We start from the raw sequence: 18,879 nt of genomic DNA, 5'->3' as shown, positions 1-18,879 counted from the left end.
TGCTCTATTGTATCTATATATATATCTGATGAACACCGCCACGCCACGCCTCGCCTCGCCTCAAAAATCGAAGAAATTAGGTGCACTATATATGTTAGTATCTACTAGACAGTCGATCCTGTTTGATGATGGAGCTACTAGTACAGCTCAGCTAGTGTGTGTGTGTGTGTGTATCTTTCTCCTTTTCACTTTTGTGTGCACATGGTGGTATGGTTTTTGTGTTTGTGGCATCAGCTGGATTTTATTTTATTTGCATCATCAGATCGATCGATCGATCGATCAGGACGTTGCATTGGTGCTGCTAGCTAAGCTGGGAGATACTAATAATCGTATTACCTAGGGTGTGTATGCATGCTTATGCTGGTTGTATTTTAGGACCGGGTGTGGGATCATGTGAGCTCTTCGGCGAAACAGTCTGGCCGGCCTCATCACTGCGTGCAGGAGCAGCTAAGCTAGGAGGTTGCCGCAGTCGCATGATGCGTGCAGTGGTGCTGTGCAGGGTTAAGTAGTAGTTGCTCTGCTCTAGCAGGCAGCAGCAGCTGCTGCTAACGCCAGGTTAGTTTAACTGCGCTAGGCCGAGCTTGATTATTATTTTTTTTTGAACGACACGGCCACACAGACTGCGCCATTTCTATTGATATAGAAGAAGGTTACAAGCAAACGGTCCTGGCGGACCATTTACAGGAGAAGAAAGCTGAGAGGAGCCTGTACAAAAAAACAACAAGTAAGTATGTAAGAACTAAACAGATCCGAACATAGATCTGAACGACGTCCTAAGCCCCTCCAGAAGGGCATCTCTCCGCTAGCTAGTGTGGGCTTTGAATGCCTAATGATGTAGAGCAAGCCATCGTCTATCTTTTGCCTCCCCGGCCGACCACAAAAATAAAAATATAGGTCTCGCCCGGGCTTTTTCGCTGTCGCACACACACATCATCCATCCATCCATCCATCTTCCCCCGGGCCTAGCGAGGTATAGAGCGTTTCCCATATTGCAATGCATGCCGCAGCACAGCAGCAGCTAGCAAAGTTGGTTGCAACGGCCGGGGCCTTATCTTAATTTACACAAAGTGGCCTGGCCGGCCTTACCAGTTGTGCCATTATTTCTTCTTGGTCATGGTACAAAATTGGTTTGCAAGTACAACCGCACGCTACTGATCGATGCACCACCAGCGCTTGTGATTGTCTTTGATTCATCAACACAGAGGATCACCCGCTGATGCTTATTATTAGTAGCCATTAATTCATGCATTGTCTGCAGATAAATGACACTGCAGATGAACTGAACTTCAATTCATCAGCATGCTACCACTGCAAATCCTCCAATCCTGTTTTATTAACTAACTGTGTTGGTTTGATGATCTATTTAATTATTATACAATCCTCCAATTCATCAACGAAGCATTGCGGCACTATGGATGTTGTGTACCCGTGATGAACGACGAAGCTAGGTAGCTTTCCCGTGTTCCTACGGCACGTACGTACGTAAATGCACGTCGTCGTGTTCCGGCCGGTAGCCAGGTATGCATGCGATGATGCAATGCACGGTCGGTGGCAAATCCACCGCATACGGGCTGTACATTGTGGGCCTTAGCTTGCCCCACTGGGTGAGCATGCGACGCGGTAGATCGAAGCAGAAAATAAAAAGGGCTCATCACATCACATCACATCACATCACGGCAGGATCGGAGAGAGGCATGCATGGGCATGCAGTAACAACATTTTGTCTGCCCGGCCGTCTGGTACACACGCCGGCCGACGGCCGTGTATCACACGGCAGCATGCAGGGATGAAGGCTGCTGCTGCAGTGCCGGGACGAGTAGGACGACAGCTTGCTCAGACCACTGCAAGTACGAGAGCGCAGAGCCGTACGTACTGCGCATGCCGCTAGCTCTAGCTGCACGCGTGGTCCTCCTCCTCCTTGAGGCCTCCAACAAAGGAAAACGCCCGGCCAGGGAGGATCGATGGCCGCGCCGCGCCGCCTGGCCTACCAACAACCTGCTGCAACGGCATCAACGGTCGGCATTAACGCCCGCCCGCCACCCCTCTCGCTCGGAGCTCCGACGACGACGGATCGACAGCGATCGCCTTAACGCTGCGCTGCCAAGTTCGCTCATCATCATACATACTGGAGTATACGGCCGGTGCTAACTAAGCCCCTGGATATGATGGTGATTCCATGATGCATCTTTTTCTTCTCAGATCGTAATCATGCTGGCGCTGTTCAATTCACTAATAATCCGGCCGTTCCTTGCTCCTGGACTAATAGTATGGAATGATAACTCTACTAGTTTTATTCTGAAAGAAGAGTCAGTAGGTCAGTCCACGATGTACCTGCATGCATCAGACTCGGACAGTGAGAGAGAGAGCGAGGAGGGAAATTAAATCAAAGCCCAGCCCAGCCAGGCAGGCCTGCGAGTTTAGAGCCCAGACCACAGGCCCCCGCGCACCAGCCAGAGAAGCAGACCGCGCGACCTCAGCCGACCGGCCCATTATCAACAGCGGGAACGGGCTAGCCACGGCCGGCCGGGCTAGAATATATGAACTCCCTCCATCAATTCGTACCGCTAATTCCCACGCTTCTTCCCATTCGGTTGCCCACAAGAGCATTAGAAGTTTCTTGCAATTCCAAATTTGGGACTCCCCCCCCCCCCCCCCCTCTGAATTTGAAACAGTAAACGCATGCATGACGAGTAGTACGGGGGAGGAGATGAGATGAGATGTCAAAGCACAGGATTCAACATCTCGAGGCAGGCACGCATTTACCGGCGAACCACTCCTTCGCCCGCTGTCTTTAGCAAAGGCAAACCTAGGGTTTCTACGTCGCGGATCGGAGGAGCGAGCTGAGGCCGTCCAGATGGACATGCTGGACGCCACGGACGCGCCCTCGGCCGCCACGCCTGGCATGGACAGGCACAGCTGCCAGCTGCCTGCCGCCACTGCCCCGTCGTCTCCAGTAGCAAGTCTTTATGGCCCTTAAATGCCTCTGCCATTTTCTTCATGTGATGGTGGCGCTGTGGCCGTTTCGTTTGGCCATTACTACTGCCTGGTGATCTGGTGAATGGTGAACAACACCACCAGCCCTGGGATCAAATCAATGCGTGGCCCACACGTCAGCCGGCGTTTGAAGAGAGCAATGACAGGGCCTGCTTGTTGGTTGTTGCGCGCACAAGGGCCAAGGCACGGCTCACGTTTCGCGACGCTCGGTGTTCAAATTCGTAGGCGGCTCGATCGACCACTAATCATTCAAGCCATCATGACCCCATCACACACAACTCAGAGAGAGCAGCTGGGTCCTGTTGGGTGGCCGCTGGGCAGGACTGTACATAAGAGACCCCGCGCCGGGCTCCTTGCTCGCCGTCTTCTTTGCTTGCCTTCAGAGTTCAGAGAGAGAGAGAGAGAGAGAGAGAGATGAGCACGGCCGGCCGGAGAGGAAGACGGAAGCTATTGCCCTGTGTGGAATGTTGTCTGGTTCTAGGCATTTAGAGGAGACATGCATGCCTCATCTTGTTTGGGCCCTCGGACCAGGCTTCATTCCCCTCAGAGATAGCTTCCAGCAATGGCTGAATCTTCTGCGCCGTTCTCGATCTCGATTCTTGCAGGAGAACAGAAGGTCGGGATGATGGGATAGGGAAGTCGGTGCAATGATTCAATATCTTCCTTTTCAGATTTTTTTTTTTTGGGGGGGGGGGGGGGGGGGCGAGCTTGAGGCCCTGAAGCTAGCACAGAAGGAGAGAAGATTGGTGCAATGATGGTGTGCTCTCACCCTTGCTTCATCGATCAGATCGGTATCTCTCTGCCAGTGTCAGGTGATTCAAAAGGTTTCCATCATTACCTTGTCATTGGAGCCCTCATCTCTCTTTCTCTCTCTCTCTCTCTCTCTCTCTCTCGTCTCACGCGTGTACAGTGACTGTTTTTGCATAGGAAAATTGTACCAGGAAGGAACAAGTCTACTCTACTACCACGGATCCGCGGTTTTGGGAAAGCCTCGGATCTTCATTTTTGTAGTTAAAAAAAGCGTTTATATTTTCCTGTTCCTTTTCAGGTCCCCATCCATCCATAGATCATCTTAAGCAAATCAAACATACATGTACTTGGAACATAAACATGTTTTCTTGAGCAAACGGCGGAACTATGGACCAGATGTACTCATGGATGCACCGAGCCTGATTTACCACTTGCTATTGTCATTGTTAGTTCTGATTCTAGTTGATTCATGTACAACTTGACTACTCGAGTTGATGCATGCATGTGTACAACTTTCTGAAGTCCAGAAGAGTGGACAGTCGTAATCTTCACTGTTGCATCCAATCCACCCAACAAGTACACTGACAAGGCTAAGCCACCACCAAAGTTTGTTTCTGACTAGCAGTTGCCTCTCGCGCTTCTTCTCTCTCTGAACCGGTTGATGTGGAATTAAAGTATCAATGGAGAATTGGAGATGAGTTGTTGCGTCCCCTCCATGTTCATAATAGACGACCATGTTGTATGTACATAGGCCATACCTTCGGACATGTCATCAAATGCCCCTCCCATCTAGAGACTGCGGTAATTTGGTCGTCATTTTTTGAGTGACTTCTGGTTAATTTTTGTTTGAACGAAAAGTGACGGCTATAGGCCATGAAGCGACAAAAAAAAGAACTCCTTCCGGCACTCCTATTTTGGGTAATTTTTCTATCGCTCCGACCAAGAAGCAACAAAATATATCTCCCATCTGACTTTCCATTTTTCAGTAACTTTTCTCGCTATGACCAAGAAATGACAAAGAACCCCCCCTCCCCCCCCCCCCCAAAAAAAAAAAAAGAAACACTTTCAGTAACCTGTGTTTGTTCTCTCTCACCAACCAAGAAACAACAAAAAGTTTGGGCCAGAAGTCCACGCTGATGCTTCCTGAACATTCTGCTGGCTTTTTAGTGCCTGGGCTCTGGCCCATCTCCCGAGTTACTCCTCTTCTGGGCCATGTTACGCAAATACCCATCCTTGTCAAGTCCCGTGTCTTCGGCTTCTGCACGCCCCCCTGCCCGAACAAGCAGGTGTTTGGACGAAGGGATAAAAGTTTTTTTAGTTCGGATCACATATGCCATTAGAAATATTAAATATAAATAATTATAAAACTAATTGTATAAATGAAGATTAATTCGTGAGATGGATCTATTAATCCTAATTAATCCATCATTAGTGTATATTTACTGTAACACAACGTTGCCAAATTATGGACTGATTAGGCTTAATGGATTCGCTGGCGAATTAGTTTCCATTTATACAATTAATTTTATAATTAATTGTCCAAACATTCGACGCTCCGAGTTGCGCTGTGGAGGCAAACAGGCACGGCCCACTCGTGCACCAACAAAACTTTGTGTGGCAGAGTAGTGAGTGGATAAGACGATGCTGACGTGAACGTGACGCACCTGTAAAAGGCAGGTTGGCCTTCCTCCGAGTTGCTGCACTAGACGGGCCGGACATGCCTGCCAGCGCCACATTGCTGGCCGTCATTGTGATTTAATTTGTTGTTTATCATTAGCCGTGTATTGGATCGGAGGAGATCCCTGGGCCGCCGGCTAATAAACCAACCCAGGCGTGCGAACAGGGAACCCAACCCACATCGACTGTCTCCTTTCCATCTCGCGCTCGCTGACTAGCCTGCAGTGGCTGCTGCTGTTAATCTATCTTCCCCGCCGGGCCACCCGACGAGACGAGTGGCTTGGTCTTGGTAACGATACTTGCATTGTGTGGGGCCTAGTTCCGTGTCTTGTCACGGATCACGGATCTCTTCGACTACTCCCTCCGTATCAAAATATTTATCACCACCTTTGATTTTCTTCATACAAATTTAACCATTCGTCTTATTCAAAAATTTATTGTAAACATAAAGAAAATTAAATCATGCTTAAAACATCTATAATAGTAAAACATATCATAAACAAAGTAGATGGTGTTTACATAACTTTTTGAATAAGACGAATGGTCAAAGTTATAAGAAAAAAATCAACGACAACCAAAATATATTTTGATACGGTGGGAGCACAGGAGTATTTCCTTGGTGCTGGCTGGGCAGACCCACCTAATGCTCCTTCTGATTCTATTTTCTGATTGCCAGTAGCAGATGAGATGCTAGCAGTAATTTTGTAAAAAGAAAAAGAAAACCGCAGCAGGAGGTAGTAGCAATGTAATGTTCCCGAGTACGGACCACATGTATCCTCCACGCCTCACTGAACGTACGCTTCCCACTTCCCAGAAGGCAGTAGCGCAGCAGTGCACCAAACTAGAAAAAGGCTGCTGCCTAAAGGCCATCACCCTCCTCCCGTGTGTGTCCAGGCTCGCTCCTATATTTCCGTTTCCGTGTCGGACAACGGAGCGCAGCAGGCGGCACCAGCTCTGCGCCCTTGCCTTTGCCTCCTCCTGCACCGCACCAATGGAATGCACCGTAGGAGTACGCGCTTGCCTCTGGCTGCTCTACGATGAACACGTCACTGTCGCCTCCACGATCCACTTCTCCATGGCGGAGCCTACCACGCAGCGATAGATTGGCGGCTCCTGCAGGTCTACGATGATGCGCGGCACAGTGCGCACGGCCGGCGTGTCCGTCCACTGCCGTCATGGAGCCCGCCGTTCCTTTTCACTTTGCGGCCGTGTGCATGTGCGGTCACCGAGTCGATCCACACTAGCTAGCTGTGACAGTTTTCCAGTCCTCGTGAGCTTCGGTACAACCCAAAGTACGGAGCCTGGGACTAGTAACTGGGAAGATCGAGCACGCCTGCTTCTTCAGATCAGGAGGAGGCGTTTTTCATGCCGGGTGTGTGGAAAGTCTGCTCGTTACTGTGGTCGATGGATCAGTGCGGAGTGGAGTAGCCAACTGGGAAAAGAAGGAAGGAAGGGAAATGCCCGCCGGATACATTGCACCGGTCGTATAATGAGGCGTTCCATGTCTTCGATCCGTGCATGGGGCGCTGCTCTCACCGTCACCGCAATTAGTTTCCTGTAACTCTCTGTGCTACACCTAACCTATTAAGAGCCCGTTCGTTTCCAGCCTCTAAAGCCCAAAACCTCTAAACTTTAGAGGCTGGGATCCGAACGGCCCACTAAACGCGCTGTGATGGGACATTTAGAGGTGCAGAAATTTTAGAGCCCACGACCCCTCTAACACCCTCTAATCCGCCGCCGCCTGCGCCCGCGCCGCCCCTGCTCCGCCCCCCTCCCCAGCCGGCGCCCTTGCTCCCCCCCCCGACGCGGCCCTCCCCCGCCGCCCCTGCTCCCCCCCCCCCGACGCCGCCCTCCCCCGCCGCGGCCCCTGCTCCGCCCCCTCCCCCGCCGCCCCTCCCCCGCCGCCGCCCCTTCCCGCCGCCTGCGCCCGCGGCCCCTTCCCGCCGCCTGCGCCCCCCCCCCCCGACGCGGCCCCTCCCCTGCCGCGGCCCCTGCTCCGCCCCCCTCCCCCGCCGCCGCCCCGCTCCCCCCCCCGCCGCGGCCCCTCCCCCGCCGCCCCCGCCGCGGCCCTCCCGCTCCTCCTCGCCCTCGCGCTCCTAGCCGACGCCGCTCCTCCTCGCCTTCCGCGCCGACCGCCCGCGCTCGACTGTAATTTTACTCACATTAGAGGTTTTAGAGGGCTGTAACGAACACCCCTCTAAATATTAGATCTCTAAAATATTTAGACCTCTAATTTATAGGTCTGTGTTTTAGACCCCTCTAATGCGAAACGAATACACCCTAACCTCAACTAAAGCTAGTCTCAGCGTATAGTTTATGGCACAGTTTCCAAAACTGGAAACTAGATAACTGTGCCAGATCAAAATCCTCTCACATTCCATAAAACTCGCCCCTTCTCTCTCCTCGCCATATCAGCAAAATTAATAATGTGGCGTAGAATTTAATGCCGTGAACCTCTCCGTAAAACTCACTCCCATTAAGACTGGCCTAACAGACCTTTATACTTATCGAAAAGATAGATGCTGCATCATTTTGCATATGAATCCATTTACCAACCACGAAAGCACCTTTGTCTGCTGAGCTCTCCACGCTGCAGCGTGGCCTTCAATCCCCACGGCAAAATCGCAACGTTCATCAGCCAGATACAAAAAATCCACACAGGAAGGAAGGAATCCCACTGCATCTACCTGGAGATTCCCTGGACCCTTTCCTCATGCGGGGCCCGCTCGAGGACAGATGACACGTCATCGCTCACTCTCCTCCTTCCTCTCGTCTTCCAGCCTCCACCCCAGCACAGCACTATATATAACCAAAACCGAAGCAGCATCCAAACCCAACACAATCACTTGGGCGCAGCCACCCACACAATCCCGTTTAGAGGAGAGGAGCTCAAGGGAGGATCGATCTGCATCTGCTGCGCGCCAATGGCGATGCCGGGCGCGGGGTCGCTCCGGTTTCTCGGCCTGCTCAAGCAGCCGGAGTCGGGCCCTGACGCGCTGCCGTTCGAGCTAGACGAGCGCGACGTGGTGTGGCCGGCGGGCGGCGGCCAGGACGGGTGGGCCGCCCCGCCGGCGCCCGAGGCGCCCCCGCCACCGCGCGCGAGGCGCCGCGCGCACACGGTGCCGCAGAGCTTCGGGCTGTCGTCCCTCCTCGCCGAGGGCGGCGTCGGCGAGCAGCGCGCGGGGGTGGCCGTGCCCGTGAGGCCGGCGGCGCAGGGAGCAGGCGCCGCCGCGCCGAGGCAGTCGGCGCCGGTGAGGGTGCCGGTGTGGCCGGGGAAAGCGCGGCGCGCGGAGGACGGGCGCGGCGGCGGCGGCAGGAAGGCCGCGGACGAGTCGGACGACGAGGAAGGGGAGGAGATGGTGCCGCCGCACGTGGTGGCGGCGCGGCGCCACGCGCGGTCGTCGTCGGTGCTGGAGGGCGCCGGGCGGACGCTCAAGGGGCGCGACCTCCGCCGCGTGCGCAACGCCGTGCTCCGGCAGACCGGCTTCCTGGACCTCTGAACAACAAGCCACGGCCTCCATCAGCAGCAGCAGATCTCCTCTGCCATTTTTAGGCAGCCGCTCTAGCCTCTCCAGTACTGTAACAAAACCCAGACCTAATTTAATGTCTCTCGCTCAGCACCTGAATTGAATTCAATACATTGTTCGATGTTCTACTCTATGATCAATCAAGCTGGACTCATCTGGCACTAAAGAAAGCCGTGATTTTGACACGGCCAGGCATTATAATAGGAAGCATCTGCGGCAGCGCTGGGTGGTTGTTTCAGCTTCACACCAGCATGATGCAACGTAGTTTGTTCCCATTCGCCCCCATCGGCCATTGTTTTTGGCCCGGACGAGAACATGGGCGTAACATGGACGCCAATAGGAATAGGCACGCTATTCTATTCTATTCTATAGCATTCCTTCCTCTTCCTCTTCCTCTTCCTCTTCCTCTTCCTCATCAGCATCAGCTTGTGGTGGTGGGGTTGGTGGCGCACGTACAGCGAGCGGGCCTGCCTTATTATTCTACTCGTCGCCGTCGCCAGTGGCGGCGTGACGGCTTCAGAAATCGCCGATCGCAAGCGAATTCAGATCCCTATGCCGTGATTGTCCTCTTCCTCGCTCCAGACTCAGGCTACGCATTTTTTTTTCTTCCTCTTCTTGTTCTTGTGCCATCGTGCCGTCCTTTTTGCCTCTCGCCGTTTGGTCCAGTCTGGGCTGTCCCTATCATTGTCAGGACTCACGACTCGTGAGTGAGATGGATCATGGATGGGTTAATCTGCCTGTCGTCTTCCTCTTTCCATCCATGGGTTCTTGGTACCATTTTAAAGGCCGTGTCAATCCGTTTTCTGTGTGAAACTAACTCTGGTTGGTTGTGGATGAGTCAATGCCACGGCTGATGGACATGGGAGGCTAATATATTGTATTGCGCAAAGTTTATACTGCAATGCGGCTGTTTGGATTGGGATTACGGCGATGGAGGAGTATTATTGGTTGTATTAGACTTGGACAGTGACTTGTCTAGGAAAGTTAAGGAGATCGATTCTTTATCGGAGAAAAGAGAAAAGAGAGGCTTTAATTTGCCATCTGAATCAAAAACAAAAGCGATCGAGAAAGTTAGATGAGTCCAATTTCGAGCACAGTGCGTTGGTGTAGTTCATGGTCTTGAACCTCTGCGGCTAGGTGTAGGTGTGACAATGGACGGACTATGCTACTGCCTACAACGTTGGGTCTAGGGACGGGATCTGATCTGCCAAGCCACAACCAAAACACGACGAGTTTAGTGTTCCTGTTGGGCCAGACCGTCGGCCCACAAGAAAACAATAAGGAGGAGACACTCATCATCCCTGCAATAAAAATGGCCTGCCTAGCCCGCACAAAACACACAAATCCTGGTACCGATGGCCCAAGAAGCCCAAGAAGCCGAGCCGGGCCTGCAACAGAAGAAACCCCAACGGTCCGGTGCGCTCGGCTCGGCCCCCCAACGGTCGTCAATAATAATCAGCAGTTCGAATTCCCATCGCGGGGGCAAATAGGCAGGCAGCAGCGGAGCGGAGCCGAACCTCAAAGCATTCCCAAATCATCTCCACCCACGAAGCAGCCGCGCATCTCCCCCAGATCCACCTCCCGCCTCCCCTTCTTGCTCGCCGAAGCTCTCGGATCCAATGGAAGGCGCGGAGGCGCGGTGTCCCGGCGGCGGCGACCCCATGGACTTCTCGTGGACCGCCGACGGGGAGAACCATGCGGCGGCTTGCGCCAGCCCCGGCCGCGACGAGGAGGACGCCCCGGCCCCGGCTCTTTCGCCGCAGGAGGTGGCGGAGTCTATGATTCTCGTGTCCGGGCCGCGCGTCGTCATGTCCGGCCTCAGGATGGGCGACTGCCGTTCAGGTGCTGTTCCTATACCTTCCTCTTAGGGTTCGTTGTTGTTCGGTTAATTCGAATCGGATCGTGCTAGTTAGTTGTCCTGGGTTATTGGAGCTCGAGGGCTCCCTTGTGCAGGGGTCGGTCGAAATAGAGATCTTGAGTTGGTACTTGTTGGAGGTCGGGGAAACAAACCCTAGGCATCGCCAGTCACCCGTCCCCAAGTCAGTTCCTTCCCCTCCCGAGAATTTAGAAGCTAGGTCTCTCCAGATTCGCAGACTGAGAAGTTCTGTCACACGCGCTGATCTATTTTCTAGAATTACAAGCTTCTGGGGTGTTGTGCTGCACAGGGAGCTTACTAAGATCCTTTATAGTGGTGAATTTTCATGCACTTAATATTCTTATGCTCAGATTTTAGATTAGACCGTTTCCTTGATAAGAAACTAGTGAACATTGCCTTTACATCAAGAAATTATTTTGTGGTTTGTTATAATATCTTCCAGAAAACATAGCAACTCCTCAATGAATCGATGTGCTTACCTGTTCCCCCAAACTGAATGAAGAGCAGTGATGCGATTCACATTGCAACTGAAACTAGGATATTGTTATGGCTTGGAGTTCACTGGGTTCGACTATTGAACAAGGAAAATGTAGTTTTGGTAAGTAAAAGTAGGCATGTTACCAAAGAACTATTCCTGTATATATCCATTTACACTTTAGAGGATTGCTACTTTTTTTGTCCTGTACAAAATATTTATATGTCCTTTTCTGTTCAGAATATATGATCTCATAAGATTGCAATTATGAAATATTTTTACAATCTTATTTGGTTTCAGTGTCCTAACTGGGTGTAACAGCCGCACAGAATTATGATTTTTTTTTTCATAGTTGTTTCTGAATCATCTATCATACATACAAAGATTATAAGAGATTGTTCCTGATATCAAATTATCAATGCTAGAATATAAGTATTCAAGAAACTTTCACTTTATTATGTTTTGATAGCTCTAAGGAGCGCCTCTTACTCTCCTCTGTTGCCTGTCATGAAGCAGACGACTCTGTTCTCTTCATTAACGCTGGTGGCGGTGCAATTGAAGGCTGTGATTCCAACATAAAGGTTACTGGTGATTCATTCTTTGAAGGAGGGGATGTGATAGAAACGAATGAAAGCATAATTGAAGGTGGTGATTGTCCCTCTATTTACCACTCAGCACGCTATGGCAGCTTCAGCTACAACTTCAACGGTCTTGCCCCTGGAGACTATTTTCTAGATCTGCATTTTGCAGAGATACTCTACACTTGTGGGCCAAAAGGACTCAGTACATTTGATGTCCTCGTGCAAGATGAAAAGGCAAATATACTAACTCGTAAACACTGATAAAATTGTGTCTCTTGGTTTCTGTTCAGATTCAGCTAAGAACATCACTTTTCAATCCACAGGTACTGTCTCAACTCGATGTTTACGCTGTGGTTGGCGGAAACAGGCCCCTTCAAGTGCGTGATATTAGGGTTACTGTTGAGATGAATGGTGCTATTATGGTCGATTTCAAAGGAGTAAGAGGAAGTCCCATGGTTTGTGCGATATGCATCCGAAAAGCACCAGTTTTAACAGGTAAGGAGCTGGTTCGATGCAGTTTACTTATTTTCAGAGAGAGTATTTGTTGTCTTACACTTGTGGCAGCAAACTCAGTTACAGATGGGAATGCCTTGTGCAAAAGATGTTCAGCAGATATTGATTTTTCAAGTACCCAGGTCAGAACTTTCACAAAATGTTACAACTTCATATTTGACGTGACCCTTATGCATGATTATGACTATGCAGACTAGGACAAGTAAACTGATCTCAAAGTATGAGAAACAGATTGAGGAGCTAACCAGCCAATGCACTATGAAGACCAACGAATGTTACATGGCGTGGTCTTCAGTGGACACTACCAATCTGGAGCTTGGAAGGCTTAAAATAGAGCTTCACCAGAAGGGCGCTGAAATGGATAGTCTTGGTATGGATTATGCCACTTCAGTGATCATCTTCCCATCCTAATTGTTTGCATAGGCTCAAAATTTTTATCCATTTGCCTACAGAGCAAGCTCTTGGTAGAGAGAGTGGCCAACTAAGAAATGTTTCCCAGAAATACGAAAATGACAAGAAATTGTGGACTGCTGCCATATCTAATTTGGAAAGGAAAATCAAGGTAAAGATGATTTAATGCATGTGTTAGCACAGCAGCAACTGGAATAAGTTAACCTCAATAATTTTCACCCCTTAATCCTCAGGCCATGAAACAAGAGCAGGCACTGTTATCTCTTGAAGCACATGATTGTGCAAATGCAATTCCTGATTTGAGCAAGATGATTGGAGCAGTTCAGGCCCTAGGTAATATCTGAAGTGGTATTATTGTGCAGCTGCAACTGTTATAAATAAACAATGTATGGTTTCATTGTTGCAGTTGCACAGTGTGAGGATTTAAAACTGAAGTATTATGAAGAGATGGACAAGAGGAAGAAACTTCATAATATTGTTCAGGAGACAAAAGGTGTCTATCATCCTTTCTTTGACCCTGTTTGTTTGGGCTTCTGGACACTTTTGGACCAATAGCTTTTGGACATCCCAAAAGCTAACAGCCCAAAAGTGTCCGGAAGCTCAAACAAACAGGGCTTTTGTTCAGTTGTTTACACAACTCTAACAATTACCTGAGATAATGGATTTCATGTTCCTATTCTATCTGTCTTTACTATTTCAGGGAATATCAGGGTTTTCTGTAGGTGCCGACCCTTAAGCAAAGATGAGGTGTCCTCAGGTCAGAAATATGTAGTGGATTTTGATGGAGCCAATGATGGGGACATTGTAATTACAAATGCTGGAACAAGCAAAAAGACATTCAGGTTCGATAGAGTCTTCACACCAAAGGATGATCAAGGTATATTAAGTCATAACTTTGGTATTTGAATGAGGCTGTAGTTTTTTATGATTGTAATCTTGTCAATGTGTTAGACATATTAGTCTACAAAAAATTCAACTATTTGAGTTTAACATTACAATTACAAGACTGGTACCTGGGTACTTATACATATTTGGCTACAAAGCAAAACTGCTATCTGCTATTAAGTTGTGTTGCATTAAATAAATTCCCTTACCTGGTTTTGATTGTCTAATGTGCAACTTCAACTGATGAGCAGATGTTGTGTATGCCGATGCGTCTCCATTGGTCACATCAGTCTTAGATGGCTACAACGTATGCATCTTTGCCTATGGACAGACAGGAACAGGAAAGACCTTTACCATGGAAGGTACTGAGAGGAACAGAGGAGTTAATTATAGAACTCTGGAAGAATTGTTCAAGATTGCAGAGGAGAGGAAAGAAAGTGTCACATATGACTTATCTGTTAGTGTTCTTGAGGTTTACAACGAACAAATAAGGGACCTTCTTGCAACGTCTCCATCTAAAAAGTATGAAAAAACTATTTTTTGATCCTGTTTTTCGTTTTCAGTAACTCAACATCCATCTTTCACATTTAGGCTGGAGATCAAGCAGAGCAGTGAAGGATATCATCATGTGCCTGGATTAGTGGAGGCCAAAGTCACGAACATAAAGGAGGTTTGGGATGTTTTGCTAGCTGGAAGCAATGCAAGGGCTGTTGGTTCAAACAATGTTAATGAGCACAGCAGTCGCTCGCACTGGTTGGTCACTGTTTTTATCATTATATATATCTTATTCCTTATTTCTTATTTCACGAACTGATTGCTTGTTGTCCAAATGGTTCTTTTTTTGCCTTTTGACTTTGCTCCAGCATGCTATGCATCACGGTGAAGGCTAAGAACTTGCTGAATGGAGAATGTACAAGTAGCAAGCTTTGGCTTGTAGATTTGGCTGGAAGTGAACGCTTAGCCAAGACTGATGTGCAAGGTGAACGGCTTAAGGAAGCACAAAATATCAACAGATCACTTTCTGCATTGGGTGATGTCATTTCAGCTCTTGCTACGAAAAGCAGCCATATTCCCTACAGGTTTGTGGTATTCATATAACTGCATATGTAAGTATGTAACCCATTAGTTTCTTCACTCACTATTTATGTGCCTTTTCTGATCAGGAATTCTAAGTTGACACACTTGCTGCAAGATTGTCTAGGTAAGATAGTCTGCTTGCTCAAGGAAAACCATTTCCCATGATTGAAGTCTAACCATTTCCTCTGTTTATTTTTTCCCACTTAGCCCAATGATTAATTTTTTTTCTGTGCCTTTTGACACTGATAATAGGAGGAGACTCTAAAGCATTGATGTTTGTGCAAATTAGCCCATCTGATAATGATGTATCAGAAACCTTGAGTTCATTAAACTTCGCCAGCCGTGTTCGACGTATTGAATTGGGACCAGCAAAGAAGCAAGTTGATACTGTTGAACTTCAAAAGACCAAACAGATGGTGAGTTTTAGTTGTCATCTTCGTAAGTTAGCTTGCATGATGAACTTGTACACAGTGCTGGCAACCTGCTTGAAGCTGGCTTAATGATATATAATTTACATTTTTCCTGCTGAATGAATGTTAGCTTGAAAGAGCTAAGCAAGAAGGCAGACTTAAGGATGATTCTTTGAGAAAGCTAGAAGAAAACTTACAAAATTTGGAGACCAAAGCTAAAGGGAAAGAGCAACTTTGCAAAAACTTGCAAGAAAAGGTATATAATTGATGAGGCAAAAACTCTTCTTTTGTTTCTTGGTTATTGTCTTTCACTTGTACCTGACAGCCTTTGAAACATATATTAGGTAAAAGAGCTTGAAGGGCAGTTAGATTCCAAGGCACATTCTCAAATTACATCGGAGAAACAGCAGCGCCAGCTTTCTGGAAAGCTAAAGGAGAAAGAAGAAATGTGCACTGCCCTTCAGCAGAAGGTACAAGTGAAAGTAGTAACTGTTGTTTACATACTAGGAGCATGGAGAGTTATTGTTGCTGTAGCTTCTTAATAAGGAAACTTGAAATTTATGTGTACCCATCTTATCCCTTTTCAGATTGTGGAGTTGGAGTGCAAACTTAGACAGCCGCACCAATCAGAGGTTGAAGTTCTCAAGCAAACGGTAATTTGCAAATAGTTACCAATGAGATTTAGCAGCATGCTTGGATTGTTTTTATATTTTTTTTCTTTTCTCAGATCAAAGAGCTGGAGTTCAAGTTGAAGGAACAAGAGCATGACCGATCAGCTGTGGAATTAAAGGTGACTCCTATAAAGATTTGCTATCTTTGGCTTTAATATATGAATTGGTATTATCAATATTGTTCTTTGTTTTGTCAGATCAAAGAGCTGGAGCTCAGGTTGAAGGAACAAGAACACCAGCGATCTGTTGCGGAACTAAAGGTGATTCCTTGAATGATGTTCTATCTTCAATTCTACTATATGACCAATTTTATTGCCAATATCCTGCCTTATATTTTTTTTCTAAAAAAATACCATTATAGTTTAGCAGTAGCCATCACGGATATTTGGATTAGTTTTATTGAATTGACCCTTTTCCTTTCGTAGAACAAAGAGCTGGAGCTCAAGTTGAAGGAACAAGAGCACCAGCGATCAGTTGCGGAACTAAAGGTTTCTCCTCTAAAGATGTTGTGCTACTGATCTTTGGTTCTACTACATGTTTCCAGATCAGGTAATTGACCTTTTTATGCCCCCAAAAATGTAGGCAAGGGAAATAGGACATGAACTGTTGGAAACACAGAGAACCGAGGCAATGCTTCAGATTAAGGTAGCCTTCTTTCTCAAAACTGCTAGATTGTACCCAGTATTGCATTTATGTGAGCATGGGGAAAGTAACGCCAAGCTTGACCTTTCCATATTTCAGCTGAGAGATCTTGAAAGCAAGACCAAAGTGCAGGAAACAAACATGACACTGGACTCCGCCATTGCTACTCCTCGAGAGGCAAAGTTGCCGCTGTTTTCTAGGGAGGAAGCGATGAGCGAGAAGGAGAAGCGCATCCTAAGGAGCTCGAATTCCCTGAACAAGCAGCAGCCTCTCAGCGAGAACTCTTCTGTTCCCGATGGTCCTGAAGCAGCAGTCAACGAGAAGAAGAGAAAAGGTGATGCAAGGAACGCGTCCATCGGTGGTGAACAAGAGAACAACGGTCTTGCAGCTGGTCAGAATGTTGGCAGGAAGAGGAGCCTGCCGGGCGAGCGTGAGGCAAGGGTCAAGAGGAAATCAACCGAACCTCAAGTGAAGAATCTGGGAAGGTCAACCGCATCGTCAAGGGCCGCTGCCGCTGCTACACACAAGGTTGCTGCTCCTAGCTCCAGAGTCCCCAGGCAGCAACCAGGCGGGACCAAGACCAGAGGATGGGTTAGGTAGAAGATGATGCCTCTAAACGCTGGTGTTTTATGCGTGCCCGTAGTCTCGTGTAGTTGTAGGTTTCCGTTGTCTTGGAAGGCGGGCGGCTCAACTTTTTGCTGAGTCCTGCTGCATCCTTGTACTGAATGCAAGCCAACAATCCTGTGTTGGGCTGTTGGTGGTGTAGCGTAGCACGTTTGGAGATTCAACAGGAAGGGAGAATTAGCTTTGTGTGGAGCGGGTGATGATCATATTATGCTGCTGTTGGCGAGTCTTTATTCCTGATGCTAATGTCCCGGGCACTCGGATACTGTCAAGTTTTGTGTCCTTAGTGTAGGCTATCAGCAGTACATTTGTTTGTTGTGCACGGCCCGTTGCGGAATACCCTGGACACTATCCATCTTCTTCAGAAGGAGCAATTGGGGGAAAACAGAATTTGGCTCCGTACGGCGGCCTTGGCCGTCACGTGGTGCTCTGCAGCTCCTCCTGCGTTGGAAGGCGAAGTTTTGGCCTCATGGCCCACCTGCCAGCGGAAAAGGACGAGACGGGAGGAGGAAGCCGAAGCGGGCAACGCAAGCCAGCCGCGAGCCACGTGACCCCACAAGTCGAGAGCGGGGAGAGCCCAACCAAACCGTGTGCTCGCGCTCCTACACCCCCGTTTGGGCCACGAAACCCCGTGCGCGACGCGGAAAACCACGAGCCCGCGCGCCCACCGGACCACCACCCCAGCCCAGCCGACTTCTCCCCCCGCCTCCCGCGCTTTATCACCCCACCCACCCACACCCACCCAGCAAGCACCCACCAGAGGCGAGACCTCCGGACCACCAACGCAACGCAGGCAGGCGAGCGACCTCTGCGATCAGCTAGCGAGCCATGTGCCGCGCCACGACCATGGAGGACGGCCCCCACGCCGCGGGCTTCCTCCGCCCGACGTCGACCCTCGACATCCGCGCCTTCTACCTCCGCCTCTCCTCCTCCTCCCCGGCGCCGGCGGACCTCGCGCTCGTCTACCTCCCGGCCATCGGCGGCGCCGCGCTGGGGCTCAACGGCCGCGCGCTCCCGCCGGCCGCGCCCGCGGAGGTCACGCTCCGGCAGGTCGCCGGGGACGCCTACGCGAGCGCCGACCGCGTCGCCGCCGCCGAGGGCGCGCGGTTCGAGGTCTACGCCGGGAAGGAGATGGCGGCGGAGGGCGTCTTCAGGCGGCGCCGCGGCGCCGGGGAGGTGGGGTGGCGCGTGGAGTGCCGCCGGGCGGGGCCGGTCGCGGTGGCGGAGGTGGTGGTGCTCGCGGAGGGCGGCGTGCTGATGAGGGACAGGGCGAGGGCGACGTCGAGGCGTGGGGTGGGCTGCGGGAGCACCAGGCTGGAGGGGATCCCCGAGGAGGCCACGGACCTCGGCTGGGGGTGCCAGTGTGGGTCCTGCGGCGATGAGGAGTGGGAGGTGGTCTCCGACGACGGCGAGCCGTGGAAGGAGGAGGAGGAGACGGTGAGGTGGGCGATGGAGATGGGGGTGTGGGCCGTGTGCCTCGGCGTCGGCCTGCTCGCCACGGCCAGGCGGTTCCGGCGGAAGCGTGCCTTCTGGTGAACGCCGGCCGGCCGCCGCTCAGTCCTTGGCACCGTCGTCCTGCCAAGACTAAATTTTTGTCTGTATATTAGTTCCAAGTGTAAACTCGAAGATTTAGTGCGAATTTCCCAGTGATTTCACGAGTGTACATTGCATTTGAATATTTGATCAGCGAGGACAGACTCTTGTGCATCTTCTGGATGATCCCTGCGACAAACGAAATTGCTGCCCGTCCTTCGTCGGTAGTTCAG

The 18,879-nt window shown here is 50.0% G+C and overlaps 3 protein-coding genes across 4 annotated transcripts; all 3 read left to right on the top strand.

Moving 5' to 3' along the window:
* The first annotated feature begins 8,267 nt into the window (after positions 1–8,267).
* LOC112877158 (translation initiation factor IF-2-like) lies at positions 8,268–9,133 on the top strand. The gene has a single exon (XM_025941373.1). The coding sequence runs from the start codon at positions 8,346–8,348 to the stop codon at positions 8,919–8,921; it is 576 nt and encodes a 191-aa protein (XP_025797158.1). The 5' UTR covers positions 8,268–8,345; the 3' UTR covers positions 8,922–9,133.
* A 1,347-nt stretch (positions 9,134–10,480) lies between these two features.
* LOC112873048 (kinesin-like protein KIN-14E) lies at positions 10,481–17,385 on the top strand. Of its 2 annotated transcripts, none has more exons than XM_025936080.1 (22): positions 10,481–10,790; positions 11,816–12,114; positions 12,204–12,375; positions 12,454–12,515; positions 12,586–12,763; positions 12,846–12,955; positions 13,038–13,137; positions 13,211–13,297; positions 13,505–13,681; positions 13,941–14,211; positions 14,281–14,442; positions 14,553–14,768; positions 14,853–14,890; positions 15,019–15,182; positions 15,307–15,432; positions 15,521–15,646; positions 15,764–15,829; positions 15,904–15,966; positions 16,045–16,107; positions 16,273–16,335; positions 16,430–16,492; positions 16,589–17,385. In XM_025936080.1, exons 1-22 carry the CDS (start codon positions 10,568–10,570, stop codon positions 17,087–17,089), a joined length of 3,330 nt encoding a protein of 1,109 aa, XP_025791865.1. In that variant the 5' UTR covers positions 10,481–10,567; the 3' UTR covers positions 17,090–17,385. The 2 variants fall into 2 exon arrangements, with proteins under 2 accessions (XP_025791865.1, XP_025791864.1); XM_025936079.1 differs by having other exon boundaries at positions 12,445–12,515.
* A 475-nt stretch (positions 17,386–17,860) lies between these two features.
* On the top strand, positions 17,861–18,838 carry LOC112873526. The gene has a single exon (XM_025936505.1). The coding sequence runs from the start codon at positions 17,942–17,944 to the stop codon at positions 18,647–18,649; it is 708 nt and encodes a 235-aa protein (XP_025792290.1). The 5' UTR covers positions 17,861–17,941; the 3' UTR covers positions 18,650–18,838.
* The last annotated feature ends 41 nt before the right edge of the window (positions 18,839–18,879 follow it).

The sequence above is a fragment of the Panicum hallii genome, chromosome 9 (genome assembly GCF_002211085.1).
Source record: "Panicum hallii strain FIL2 chromosome 9, PHallii_v3.1, whole genome shotgun sequence".
In the NCBI taxonomy this organism is placed as follows: domain Eukaryota; kingdom Viridiplantae; phylum Streptophyta; class Magnoliopsida; order Poales; family Poaceae; genus Panicum; species Panicum hallii.
Note: the sequence above shows the minus strand (reverse complement) of the source record. Positions and strands in the feature narration are given on the sequence as shown.

What these genes read in the sequence shown, in the direction of transcription:
- LOC112877158 (XM_025941373.1), top strand. Translation starts at nt 8,346, where the DNA reads ATGGCGATGCCGGGCGCGGGGTCGCTCCGGTTTCTCGGCCTGCTCAAG.
- LOC112873048 (XM_025936079.1), top strand. Translation starts at nt 10,568, where the DNA reads ATGGAAGGCGCGGAGGCGCGGTGTCCCGGCGGCGGCGACCCCATGGAC. An exon ending in TCCTCGTGCAAGATGAAAAG is followed by an intron (nt 12,115 to 12,203) that starts GCAAATATACTA and finishes TTCAATCCACAG; the next exon opens with GTACTGTCTCAACTCGATGT. An exon ending in CACAGCAGTCGCTCGCACTG is followed by an intron (nt 14,443 to 14,552) that starts GTTGGTCACTGT and finishes ACTTTGCTCCAG; the next exon opens with CATGCTATGCATCACGGTGA.
- LOC112873526 (XM_025936505.1), top strand. Translation starts at nt 17,942, where the DNA reads ATGTGCCGCGCCACGACCATGGAGGACGGCCCCCACGCCGCGGGCTTC.